At 40.3% G+C, this 14,652-nt stretch overlaps 1 protein-coding gene across 6 annotated transcripts in view; it reads right to left on the reverse strand.

Moving 5' to 3' along the window:
- Positions 1-266: 266 nt before the first annotated feature.
- Positions 267-14,652, reverse strand: part of RPS6KA5 (ribosomal protein S6 kinase A5) — a 147,573-nt gene continuing 133,187 nt past the window's right edge. For 5 of the 6 annotated variants that reach the window (XM_069465225.1, XM_069465223.1, XM_069465222.1 and 2 more), the window contains 3 exons: positions 3,577-3,736; positions 2,004-2,167; positions 267-648 (listed from right to left, as the gene is read on the reverse strand). In XM_069465225.1, coding sequence (XP_069321326.1) covers positions 409-648; positions 2,004-2,167; positions 3,577-3,736 — 564 coding nt within the window. In that variant the 3' untranslated portion in view covers positions 267-408. The remainder of the gene's footprint in view (positions 649-2,003; positions 2,168-3,576; positions 3,737-14,652) is intronic. The other variant, XM_069465221.1, reaches the window with a different exon arrangement.

Raw genomic sequence — 14,652 nt, forward strand, 5'->3', positions numbered from 1 at the left:
CTAAAAAGCCTACATTGTCCACAAGGCAAAACAAAAGGTATCATCATAGTAAGACTCAACTCTTGGTGGCAGACATCTGAAAAACCTGTGCCTTCTTTTGTAAGCAGCTCAACTCCAACTCTAATTAAATTTACAGAAACCTCTGTTCTTTCAAGAATAGTCCTGTTGGCATCATGCTAGGTCACTAAAAAGTATAACATGTGCTCTATTCACAGTAACATTCTCTGTCCAGTGTTTTTGGACAAGGATAACCAAACAGGTTTTCCTGAAAAAAATTCACTAAGAGGCAGATTCCAAGGAGACCAAGGGGACACATTTTTAAAAGCACAAAACATTGCCTCAGGCATATGCTGAGGGAAATAAAGGTGAAATGGATCACTGATTACATTCCTACCGTTCCTATATTACTCAGTCTGCGAACTGGAAGAGGGTCTCTGGGTTATTGCTGTCCGCAGGATTGCTGGGCTGCAGCGTCTTGGTGGGCGTGGTTTTACCGTGAGAATGAGAGGAAGAAGAGTGAGAACTCTCACTCGAGCTGCTGCGCGTCTCCGTGCTGGTGCTAGTCTTTTTCATTTTCCTTCTCTTAGCCAAAGGGGCCTTATCGACATTCTGAAGGCAAAACCCCTCTCTCTTGTATTTGTTAAAGGCCTAGAGAAGAAAAAAAAAGGGAACCTCGGTAAAGGTAGAAGTAGTGAAGTTTTCTTAGCAGTTATGCCTTATAGCAAAAGACCCCTTTCCATTGGCAACAGCAGCTCCATCCAAGTTGTCTTGGGAAAGATCTTAAAGCCTTTATATCCAAGCCTCCTGGCAGGGTAGTGACCTGCATGGGAAAAGACTTCTGGGGGCTTTGTTTAAATTAAACCAGCCAGGCTGTCCAGGAGTCATAATTTTAATAAACCTTTTGAAGAAGTTAGCGCTATATCCCAGTAAGAAACCATGGACTGACTGGAAGTTCTTGAAGAACATTAGTAATCTGTATCAACCCCTCTGCCCCATTACTTTTACTGGTTCTGTGTCTAAGGTTTAAAATTATGACTACAAAGTCCCAACACAGAGCAGGCTTGATCCATTATGGGTCCTTGCTCTCCACTTCCAATTCAATGTCACTTGGGTGTGTCTTGGACACTTAACATACACAGAGAAGCTCAGCTCTACAAAGTCACCCCGGTCTCCTCCTCACTGCAGCCTGTCTTTCTTCTCCTCGGCCTCAGGCTTGGGCAATGCTGTAGTTCCTCCTGACAACCAGGCATCATATGTCTCTGAGAAGATGTGGATCATCTGGTACAAACTCTTGCAATTAATCTTTCCACCACCTCAACATTTCCTAGTTTATTAATTTTTTAATCCATTCTGCAGCTGAAGCAGCACTATCCTCCTTTCTCAAATTCCCAGGTAATTTTATTTCTCCCTAACTCATCTTATCCTATACCATATGCTAATAACCTTTACGTATTTGCATCTGCTTGGCACAAATGTGCATGATCCACAGTTACTGCCATCTAGTCTCAGCCTTTCAAATACATAATCTATACTTAACACCAATGAACTTGCGTCCTGTCCCTCAGTCTCTAGAATGTGTTACACACTAAATGGCTGTGGAGTGAATGGACTTACTCTCCGTTGCCTTAGTTGCCTTAGTTCCTAGTGTTTACTTACAGTTTTTAAAGAAAATGATTTAGTTTACTTGAGAGGAAAAAAAAAAGTTCTATTATACATGTCGCTTTCATTACTTACTCAAAATTTTCAACTGTTCAAATTGCAGACTAATGTCTCATCTCACAAACTCTTTCTAAATATCAAATAAGTATTTTGTGGGTTAGCACAAGTCCTTCAAGTACTTTCTGTTTATCAAGTGTCTATATCAAGAAGCAATTTACAAAAACATACTAAAATTATAAAGACATATTGCTTTAAATCTAAGAATATGTCTGTGAGGCTACAGAGTAAGAATCCGATTCTGACTCCTGCTCTAAGCAGCCGACAGTGCGCGCACAGGGCCTCACATGGAAGGTCGCTTTCACACACGTATGCACGGCAGCTCCTGCAGATCCCAGGATGTCCGGCGTCATCAGAGGATTTGAGGACAGCTGACTGCCATCTTGAAGCCACTCGTTGTACCTCAAGCCAGACATTTTAAGCCTTTTATTTGGATCAACTGTGAGAAGTCCTGTGGGAATAAATTTTTTATTTTACGATTTTTATTTTAAACATGGTTTAAAAACAACTTCAGACATAAATCTGACTTATGTTCACATGACACGATGGTTTATATAAGGCTTCAACCTCCTACAAAGATAGTTACATTTTCATATATATTTAAAACCTCTAGTGAATACTAGATTCTAATGATAGAGTCACAACAGCCTATTTCTAGGAGGTTGTAGGCTAATTGGCTTTTCAATCAGGAGAAAATAACCACCCAAAACAAAGACTCCCACTGCTGATTTGGTAAGCTCCAAATGAACAAAGAGCACCCGGGTCTACTTCACTCATGCCCCCAACATTTATTGGCCGTATTCTACAAGTCAGAGAGTGTAGTGGCACCACACATATGGAAATGGAGACTCAAAGAGGAGCTATTGGGAGATACACAGACAAAAACTCAGCTATTATAGCATCAGGGACAAGTGCAATAGCGAACTACACAAGCACATTGTGTTAGCAGGCCCAGGGGAAGGGCTTAGCCTAGGGAGTGTGGCATCCTGGAAGGCTTCTCGGAGATGAGTTCCGGAGGATGAGGAGAAGTTGGCTAGATGAAGAGCGGTGCTCCTGGGACTAAGAAGAGAATGTGTAAAGACACGGAGGAATTGGAGAGCTTGGCACATTTGAGGAATTCAAATATTCTGCCACAGCAGAGCGAGGGTGACGAGGAAGCAGAGGCAGGAGGGGCCAGGTCACGAAGGGCTTTGAATGCTGAATGCTAGGCTAAGGAGTCTGATCCGAAGCTAACAGAGATTCTCCAAAGGATTTTTAACAGAGAAGAGTGATAATCACATCTGGATACTGGAAAGGTCACTCGATTGATAGATGATAGACAGGCAAGTCAGAGGAAGTGAGACAAGGTGAAAGGATGTTGCAGGATTATAGGAGAGAAATGGTGACAAGAATGAAGACGAGGGCATGTGAATGGGAAGGAGGGGACAGCGAGGAGGGCTGCCAGACCTGCAGGACTCAGATACTGGCTGCGCACAGCAAGGCAGGTGCAGTTGTCAAGGTGGCACCTAGGTTTCTGTTCTGGTGATCTGGCTTCTGCCCAAAAGTGCCACTGCCCAAAAGAGGGGAGAGAGGCGGAGGAGCATCTTTAGGGAAAAGGACAGTAAAAAGTACAGGTTTGTTTTAGACGTGTTTGAGATGCCAGTGGGAGCCCACTGCTAGCTCATGCTGGGCCATGTGGATAAGATCACTGAGTGAGTGCTCCCACAAGAAGAAAAGTAGGCTGGAGAGAACTGCTGGCAAATCTTTTAGAACACACATGGATTCCTTGAGGAATTAACACACAGAAACATGTGTAATGAGTGTGATTCCACTTCACCCACTGCACATCACATAAAATGTAAAATTTCATTAGATTCTTACCTTGGATCAAATCTTTAGCCTCTTGGGACACATTCTTCCAGGCTTCTCCTTCAAAGGAGAAATCTCCCTTTTTAATTTTCTTCATGATTTCCTCTGCACTGGTACACGTCAAACTTCTGTCATGAGACTGGAAGGGAACCTGCCCTGACAACATTGTGTACTATCACGGGAAAAAAGTAGCAAAATGGAATGACTGCCAACATCACTGTCAAGGCCACCCTAGCAACCCTATCACTAATTTAATCAGCACAATTTACCAACTACTACTAGTATCATTGGGTTTACAAGATCACATGATTTCTATCACTGAAGCAACCAACATATTTCAAAGAGTTGTAAATAAAGTGGCATGGCTCATGATACCAAGATTTAAAATCATTTTTATAACTATTCAGAGCAATAAGAACAAAAAAGGGACAATCAACTGCTTTGGAAAAGATGGTAAACAGAAAATTGAGACTCAGAAGAACAATTTTTTCTATTCATTTTCACACATCCTTTCCCCAGACATGTAACTATGGCTAAGGACTTCTAAAATGTTTTAGATAGGCCTTCCTATTTTGTTCATAATTACCCCTGTATTTATTTTATTTTTTCTCATGATTGATTACACATAATGAATTATAATTCATACTTTAGGAGAAGCCACATATTTTCACTGTAGCCCTATGTTTGAAAATTTATGTTTTAAAGTTTTCCCCCTTTAAAATATCAACAGAAAAACAAACAAGCTAGGGTTTGTCTTTATAGCAAAGACTGGATTTTAGAAAAGTGATCCCTTAAAATTCTCGAGTGAGTGATTTTGAGTCTCGCAGGGACGGCAGGCTGGTCATCAGTGGTGGTGGGCTGGCTGGTGGTAAGTAACTGGTCTCTGTGTAGACCAGAGAGAACCAAAGGGCAGCATCGCTCAACAGGGCAAGAGGGTGGGAGGGTGGGTGTCAGCAGGAGCCTGGGCTGAGGGGGGGAAGCATGTTCACCAGGGCGGTTTGTTAGGAAGAGACACAGAGCGGGGAGTCTCCATTTCAATCCCAGCCCTTTAGGAGATATGGAAGCCACGGAGACACTCCAGTGTTCTAGAAGCAATATGCCATCTTTCTTGGTCGGCTGTGTCTGACAAGCAGGCTAACTCTTGTGATGGCAAGACAGTTAAGGTAGCTCTTACACACTGGGTCCCAGAAAAGATGGAAATTCCTAGAAAGGCAAAAAAAAAAAAAAAAAAACCAAAAAAACATAAAAAGGACAACCAGGAAGCCCGATAAGGTGACAGTAAGCAAAACCTGAGTGAGAAGGATGGAGAATGCAAGAAAGAGACCAAGTCAGAAAAGAAGGAAAAACCTGGCACCTCTGAAGTTGCCAGAGACTAGGAGGCTTTGGGCAAATTTGGACTTTCCGAAAAAGAAAATTGCGTCTAGGAAGAATAAAAACTATATTTACAAGAATGCAGAGTTTGAAAATGGAAGAAAACAAGAAGAAACCTCAGTTTCTAATTTGGAGCAACCAACAAGGAAGATATTTGTTCTAAGGAGGGAAACCCAGAATGTCTGAAGGACAAAGACAAAACATCTTTAGAAAAAGCTAAAACCTCCTGAAATCCTTGATGTGGAATGAAGGCTACAAGCAGGTCTGAGTGAGCCGGGCCACAGGCTGGGCAGTGACTGTCTAAGAGCACACGGCAACGGTCTCCTAACTGATGCCACGGCCTCCACGCCCCCCTTCCTTCTCCTTCCCTCCTTCCCCCTTCGTGCAGACACCAGAGTCACCGTTACACACCTGAAATCTACCACCATGTTCCCCTCTTCAAATTCTTCACTGGCTTCCGTAAGGCTCTGACGCTCGCCTTCCTTCTCAGCCTCAGCGCCTGCGGCTCCCCATGATCCAATCCCACACGTCCCACCAGCAGTTCTTTGGCCTCCAATACCTCGCACCTGCCACTGAGCCTCCTGAGAATGCCACTGTCTTTCTTCGGCTGGCAAAGTCCCACCCATCCTAGGGCGTAGCCTTTCGGGATGGGTACCTGGGATCTCTGCTCTCCGTCGTCCCTCACTCCAGAGAGGAGACACACGGCACAGAAGGAGGAAATGAGCCTCACAGTCACACCTGGCCGCAAACAACTGCCTTTTCACTGACCAGCTTTGTGACTTGAGCAAATCAGTTAACCTCTGAGATAATTTCTTCATCGATAAAATAGTAGTAATAAGGATATTAAAAGGTTAAATGAAATTATGTATTTAACACACCTAGCACCTTGTCTGACACACAGTAGGTACTCCGCAAAGGGTTCCTCGCTCTGTCTCTGAAGGCTTCCCTCTGTGGAAACAATCCCTCTTCCTGACCCTATTCCCCACGCCGGCACCCACAGGGCTGGGACAGCTACCACACCACCACGGACCTACGTGCAGGCCTCTACATGCCTGTCACTTTGTGGGGTTACCTAATACGCGACAGCCCGCGCTGCTCAACCATGAGCTCTGTGCAGGCAGCCTGGGTCTGGCGTAAACTGCTGAACCCCTGCACAGTGCCAAGGAGTGTGCCACCCATGCTTACTGCCTGAACGAATAGAACTCTTTAAAAATATTTAAAGGCAGTGATATGGTAGAGACCATACGGGGGTCTTGATGAAACAGAGGGACGCCACCAGGTGACAGCTCTGGAGACCCTGTGGGAACCTGAACCACATGTGTTCCAGACCCACTTTTCTTCCTCAGATGCCAGGAATTCAGCCCTTTTCCCTACGTTTCTACCACCTTCTTTTCCCAGCACTTGCTACTGAGTAGAATGTAGTTTCTCCATGTCTTGCCTTTCTAGCTACAAGCTTTACCTTCCCAAACACAGAACAAAAGATCTTCTAATGTCTATGGGGAAGCAGGGAAAATAAAGCAAAGCAAAGTTAGTACTAGTAATGGGATTAGGCACTGCTTAAGGTACTTTCCTCATAACGCCGTAAGTGGTATGATACAATCCTCATTCTTCAGATCAAAAAACTGAGCACAGAAGCCAGGTGCCTGCTCAAGATGCAGCTGGAAAGAACGTAGTGGCGCTGGAGGTAGCGGTAATAGTATTAATAGAAACAAAAGAGCTAATGTTTAAGGACTGCTTGTGTTGTGCCAAGCTCAGTTCTAAGGACTCAGATCTATATTAACTGATTTAATCCTCACAATCTCATGAACTAGGTACCATTATCATCTGCATCTTCCCAAGAAGTCAAGTCTGGATATCTTGCCTAAGCTACACTAATAGTAAGTGTCAGTGGGAGGATGTGAATCCAGGCAGTTTGTCCCCGGGTCCAAACTCAGTATGTTTGATACCAAATCCCACGCTTGTTTCACTAATCCTTACTCAGAAAGTTGTGAAGTTCCAGAAATTTAACATCATCATCTTGATATTCATTACCTAGTCTATACATCCTCGAGCCCTTCTTGTTTTATTTTGGGAATCTTTCTTTAGTGGGTGACATACTCTATGCCCTCTTGACATAACCCTACACTACACTTTTCTTCTTCCTGCTCCTCTTTTCTCAGGCTGATTTTTAAAAAATAAACTTTTAATACAGCATAACATGCAAACAGGTAAGTGCTGAACACCAGGTGTACAGCTTACTGACAGCACCCATATCCAGAAACAGAACATTCCCAGCACCTCATCCCCTTTTATAGAGCACAAAACCTGATGGAGAAGACATTGCTGCCATGGGAATATCCATCTGAGACTCAGGATTCAACATTCTGGAAGAGAGAGCTAGAGGCTGTACTAGCAGTCAGCTGAAATAGCTCCTTGAAGCATGGACACAGAGATGGCTTAGGGCAAATCAGCTGAGATGCTGGAACTTCCTTGGCAGAGGATTGAGGAATCAGTTAAAGGGCTCAGGGAAGTGAGTGTTGGAAGAGGTGTTCCACATAAGACCTGAGAACCCACCACCTGCCAATGCTCCCAGGGAGAGATTAGAGAACAATCTTGTCGCCGAGGCAGTAAGGAACACACTGGTGAGAGGAGGACTATGAAGAGAAGTTCAATGATGGCTGTTCACTGCAGGCCAGAGTTGATAGTGGAAGAGGCTGCCATGGAACTGAGGTCTCGAACATAAATGGGATAATGGGATTTGGGCATAGCAGAGGCAGGTGGCATCACTTAACCATCAGTGGCAATAAAGCAAGACTGGGCAGACAATCACAGTGCCTGGACTTGGAGGGATTTGTGACTATGGCTAATGTTCACAGCATTCACAGAGGCAAGAGAGATGGACAGATGACTAATGTTTCTTGACTTGTATAATATATGATGAAGAGAAGGCTGACATCAGCCACTAAATGGGAGAAGTCAGTTGTCCCTCACCCAGTTTCTAGATTTACATCCATTTACAGACCCAGAGCTCTTGACTGATGGGGAAGACAGGTCTCTCTCTCTCTTTTTTATTTCAGAGTCACTCTGTCTCTCCTGCAGTGGTGTCATCATAGCTCACTGCAACCTCAATCGCCCGGGCTCAAGCAATCCTCCTGCCTCAGCCTCCCAAGTAGCTGGGATTATAGGCGTGCACATTTTTTCTATTTTGGTAGAGATGGGGTCTCACTCTTGCTCAGGCTGGTCTTGAACTCTTGACTTCAAGCGATCCTCCTGCCTCAGCCTCCAGGCATGAGCCCACGGTGCCCCTTTGAAGAAGGGCCTTACAATGCCACAGCAACATATTTGGAAAATGATTCCCCAGTCTTTCCACAAAGGGACCTGTGGCCATTTGCCAAGGTGTACTGGGAAAGAGGAAAACGCAGGCTTTTGTGAGACCTGCCTGGGGTCCAAGCACCAACACCAGGAGATCCAAAATGCCCTCATGATCTTCCAGTGGGAGTGGGACTTGTCTACTCAGGTGACACGGTTTTGGTCAAAGTCCATTTTGCAAAACTGGATAGTGGTAATGAACTCCCTCAACTTTATTTATCTGGGAATGTCTTAATTTTCCCCTCACTTTTGAAAGATAGCTTTGCCAGATACAGGATTCTTGGTTGGCAGGTTTTTGGTTGTTTTTTTTTTTTTTTTTTTTCTTTGTGTGCTTTCCACTGCCTTCTGGCCTTCAGAGTTTCTGGTGAGAAACCTACTGATAATCTAGTTGAAAGCTCCCTTTTATGTGATGAGTTGCTTCTTTTAAAAGTGATTATAATGTTTCTCAGTGTGGGTCTCTTTCAGTTACTCTTACTTGGAGTTTGCTGAGTTTCTTAGATGTTTATATAATGTATTTATAAATTCTAAAATTTATATAAACACAGAAATTTTTATCTAAATTTAAAGTTATATAAACATAGAGATTTTTATATAACGTTTCATCAAATTTGGAAAGTTTTCAGCCGAACTTAGAATATTTCTTAAAATATTCTTTCTGCCCTTTTCTCTCTTTCTTTTCCTTCTGAAATGCATATGTTGGTCCTCTTGACGGTATCTTACAAGTCCCTTAGCCTCTGTTCACTTTTGTTCAATCTTTTTTTTTCTTTTGGTTCCTCATACTTGATAACTTCCATTGTCCTAACTTCAAGTTCACTGATTCTTTCTTCTGCCTGCTAAATTTGTCTTTGAAACCCTCTAGTAAAATTTTCATTTCAGTTATTATACTTTTGGGATCCAGAATTCCCTTAAATTTTTTCTTGACTTTCCCCACATATTCCTGTAGGTCTTTCAGCATCTTAAATAGTTGTTTTAAAGTCTTTTTCTAATAGATTAGCCATGAGATCTTTTTCAGGGACAGTTTCTGTTGATTTTTTTTTCCTTTGAATGGGCCACACTTTCCCGTTTCTTTGTATGCCTTGTGATTTTTGTTGAAAATGGGACATTTAAATCTAGTAATGTGATAACTCTGGAAATCAGATTCTCTTCCTTCCCCAGGGTTTGCTCTTTTGCTAAAAAATTGTTTTTATTTTATTTTTTTCTTTTTTTGATTGTTGTAGGCTGTCTCTGTACCAAACATCAGCCTAAAATGCAAATTTAAGGTCTTCTCAGGTCTTTTGTAAGCTTGTGCCTTTGGCTGGGCATGCACGGTCACTTTCTAATTTTCCTTGTATAAGTAGTTGCTTTTGAATATCCTAGTTTTGAATATCTGAATCCCAAAAGAGAAGCCAGAAAGATGAAGAGGTGGGTAAAAAAAAGTGCACTGGCCCTTTAAATCCCCTGGAAATCACTTCATTGGGGGGTGGCTTGCAGCAATGGTGGCAGAGGCAGCAACAATGGCCACTGTTTCTTTGCACCTCTGTGATGAGAAGCTGCCATCAGTGAGTGATTCAGAACACTGGTCCTCCATATTTGGAGGACAAGGTCCCTTTTACCCACCCTGGCTCCCACAAGCTGTGTGCGGGCTGTTCCAGGAACATGTGCACAGCTCTCTGCCATGGGGCAGAGGTTGGGTAGCTGCTACAATGAGCACCCCTAACCCCCAAATCTGAAATCTAAAATGCTCCAAAATCTGAAATGTTTTGACCATCAACATGATGCTCAAAGAAAATGCTCACTGGAGGATTTTGGATTTTTGGATTAAGCATGCTCAACTGGTATGTATTTTGCAAATATTCCAAAATTTGAAAAAATTCAAAATCTAAAACATTGGGATCTCAAGCATTTCAAATAAGGGATAGTTAACCTGTACTGTGCTAAGAGCTGAAATTGACCAAAATGCACTGCACTTTACTATCCAAGCTTTCCCCTAGAAGTTGCAGGCCATCAATAGACTCCAGAGTTCCAAAACAGTTACACCAGATAGATTCTGCCAGTGCAAATTGTTGTTTATGTGGGGACACCGATCCCTGGTGCTTTCTACTCCACCATCTTCCCAGAATCCTCTCTTTAAAATATCTTTCTATTGTTGATGAACGTTTGGGTTGCTTCCAGTTCGGGGAATTTTGAATCATGCTGTTAAGATACCTTCTTGTACATGTCTTTGTTACATAAATATACACATATCTGCTAGATATATTCCTGGGATTAGAATTGCTGGGTTATTCTGTCTGCATATGTTCAGTAGATACTGCCAAATAGTTTTCCAAAGTCTGCTCTACTTCTTAATCCTACCCCACTTCCTAACTGGTACATTTGTGGCTAAATATAAGAAAGCAACCTTTACAAATAGAGTTTTTTTGCTTTCTCACGTGTAATAATGCAACAGGCCATGCGGTGGAAAAACTAACTCTTCATCTTTGGAAGTACCAAAGAGGAGATTGGTGATTAGGGACTTTGTGAAAAAGATCCTTTCTCTGGAAGAGTTAGAATTAAACAAACTTTAGGCTCCTCTGAACTCTAAGATCTTAAAATCTTAGTTGATTACCTAGCAATCAACTTCTGTTCAGAATAATTTTGTGTCTGCAAATTGTTTACAAACATTGTAGCAAAACGTATAGATACATATCTACGTAAAGATTTGTATCCATATACGTGTGTGTCTATATGTATTGTATATGTTCACATACATATACATGTAGAGAGAGAGCATGCATATAAGAGAGAATTAGAAAGAAAAGGCAAATGCAGCAAAATGTTAGATATTCACGGTATTGTTCTCTTATTTCTCTGTTTCGAAATTTTCAAAATAAAATTTTGGGAAAAAAGTGAAAAAATAAGGTCTCTAGAATAAAACACTTGGAGAAAATGTTTTAAATGGAATTATATGATACCTCACAGGTATATTATATATCCTATCCTACTTGTTAAAAATACTGTTAAAGACTGAATGTTTTTGCCCTCCCTTCCTCCCCAAATTCGTATGTTGAAACCCAACCCCCAATGTGACTGGATTTGGAGACAGGGCCTTTAATAATTAAGGTTAAATGAGGTTATATGGGTAAGGCCTTGACTCAATAGGGTTTGTGTCCTTAAAAGAATAGACATGACAGAGTGAGCTCTCTCTTTTTCTCTCCCTCTGTGAACACGCACCAAGGAAAGGCTATGTGAGCACACAGCAAGCAGGTGGCCATGTGGAACCCAAGGGGAGGACCCTCACCAGACACCAACCCTGCCAGTACCTTGATCTTGGACACCCAGCCTTGAGAACTGTGAGAAAATAAATTTCTGCTGTTTAATCCAACCAGTCTAAGGTATTTTGTTATAGTTGCCTAAGCAGATTAATATACTGTATAAACTCTATTTTTATTAAAGTCCTGTACATTTCAGACAGGGATTGTACATCCCTGGGGTATAATGCTTTGTAATCAAAGCCTCATAATACTACGTGATGTATCGTCCTGGAGTATTTATTTTACTCAAAGAGGATAATATAATTTGTTTTCATATTAAAATATTCACATTCATGTTTATTAGATGCAAAATGCTAAAGTATCATACATTTCTACAGTAAATCAGGAGACTCCAAATAAATTTTGTGCTTGCTATGGGATAATTCAGGCTTTCTATCTAGATGTCTGGAGTTATGCATTCATTTATAGAGAAAAGTTTGCAAAGCACTCTTTTATTTTTTGACAGTTTAATGCAGATGTTAATTTTGTTCATTTTTATCTGTAACTATTTTATCGTTTATCTCTAAAAGGCAAGGACTTTTAAAAACCATAACCACAACACCATTATGACACCTAAAAAAAATAGCAATAATTCCTAATGTTCAAATTTCCCAATTGTGTATTATATATTGTATATACAATTATACCTATATGAATTACATTTAGATTTGAATTTAATAAATAGAATTTAAATTATAAAGTGTTTGAATTGGGATTCAAGTAAGATGCAAAAATTGTTTCTTAAGGTCTTTTAATCTATAGGTTCCGAGGTTACCTTTTTTTTACAATTTATTTGCAGCAAAAACTGGGTTGTTTGTTCTGTAGAACTTCTCACAGTCTGGTATTGTGCTTGTACTATGGTATTACTTTACCTGTTTTTTGTCCTGTTTTTCCTAAAAATTTGACAATTAGATCTAGAGGGAAGCATTACTTCCATGCATGTCATTACCTGAAGTTATTTCCATAGATAGGGTGTTCAGAGGCTCTAAAATTCCCCTCTGTGTGTTTAAGACTGTCTTTTAAAACCTCAGAGATGCTTTGGGAGGCTGAGGCAGGAGGATCACTTAAGCCCAAGAGTTCGATACCAGCCTGGGCAACATAGTGAGACCCCATCTCTATAAAAAAATTAAAAAAAAAAACAAACCTTAAAGAGCTTGATGGTCATAACTGGCCTATATTTAAAGAGAGGTCCCTTTTATAATGCAAAAGAAATTACTAAAGATGAAAGGCTCTTTTTTATTTAGATTAAATTTTAAGACATTGCTACTAACAAAAATGTCCTCAATTTAAGTCCTTAAACTCTCATATCTACAAAAGTCAGTTATTCACTTTTATTAAAAATAATCTTATTCACATATATGTAAGTTTAGTTTGAAAATTATAAATAATGACTTAAAATTGCTGAGATGAAAACCACATAAAGCTTAAAAATAAAAGAAGAACCATCTTGCAGGGACAAGTGACTAGCCATTGGGAGAAAACAAACTGACTCCAGATGGAGTACAGATTTAAGTATAAAAATAAAATATAATAATTCTAGAGAGAAATTTAGCAGAATATTTTTATAATTTTGGGTTGGGCATAGGGGTGGAGTGACAATCTGACATCAAAACCAGATACCAGAAAGAAAGAGACTGACATATCATACTGCACAGAAATTTTTAAAACTTATCTATTTAAACCCATCTAAAAACAAAATCAGAACCCTGTATTACTATAAACAAACTTTCAAACAAATGACAAACCAGAAAAAACATTTCCAATATTAATGGCAGACAAAGAATTAAAATCCTTAGTAGAGCTTTAAATGTAAAATTCAGTAAGTAAAATCACCCCATAGGAAAATGGGCAAAGCTCACAAAAGAAAAAATACAAATGTCCAAATGCATAAAAAGATGCTCAAATTGAATATTCACCAAAGAAATGAATGCAAATTGTAACTATGGGATATCATTTAAGATGAAAATTGATATAACAGTATCCATGGCCGGGTACAGGGGCTTACCCCTATAATCCCAGCATTTTGGGAGGCCAGGGAGGGAGGATCACTTAAGGTCAGGAGTTCAAGCCCAGCCTGGGCAATAGAGTGAGACTCCATTTCTACAAAAAAACTTTTAAAAAAATTAGCTGGGTGTGGTGGCATGTGTCTGTAGTCCCAGCTACTCAGGAGACTGAGGCAGGAAGATCACTTGAGCCCAGGAGTCTGAGGCTGCAGTGAGCTATGATGGCACCACTGCACTCTAGCCTGGGCAACAGAGGCAAGACTCTAAAAAAAAAAAAAAAACCTGATAGCATCCCATACAGCTGGTGAGAACATAAACTGATAAATCTTCAAGAAGGAAATCTAGGCATATATGTTAAAATAAAGATGTGTATATCCTTCTCCTAGGAGTCTATCCTAAGGAAATAATGAGACAAATGGAAACACACATATAAAAAATATTCATTTGTATAGCTTATAGTTAGTAAAAAAATAGAAAAACACTAACTGCTTTTTAGTAAAGAAATGATTAAACAAATTTCAGAGACTCAAGCTATATAATCTCATTTGTTCAAATATCCAAATATGCATACATGTATAGAAAAACACGTAGAAAGACATAAAGCCTACACACATACAGTTGGGGGACACTGGAGGGAGAGGGAGAGCATTTGTAATATCATCTCTGGGAAGACTATGAGTGATTTTCACTTGGTTCCTGGCATCTTCCTTCCGTACTGTCTGAAATTCCCCCCCAAGTTCATGCATTACAAGTTACATGTAGAAAAGGTAAAGCTATTTTGAGAAAAAACACAATGAGATTTTTCTAGCCTAATGTTCTGTTTCTAATCACAGCAACCAAGGACATTTTGTGAAAAGCATGCTCACCATGATTACTGTAAATTATGTACTATAAATATTTTTAATTTTATCTATTAACTTGTTAATTTATCCTAAATGATGTTATTTAATTACATTTTTAGTCTGACACCTCACAGAATTTTTAAAAATGTTTTTTCTGATGAGTCACTGCTATTGTCACATTATATACAATGTAATGTTTGTCATTGCTTTAAAAAAATTATGTAACTCTCATTCATACAAAACATGGCTAACTTA

Source organism: Eulemur rufifrons, chromosome 2 (genome assembly GCF_041146395.1).
Source record: "Eulemur rufifrons isolate Redbay chromosome 2, OSU_ERuf_1, whole genome shotgun sequence".
Classification (NCBI taxonomy): domain Eukaryota; kingdom Metazoa; phylum Chordata; class Mammalia; order Primates; family Lemuridae; genus Eulemur; species Eulemur rufifrons.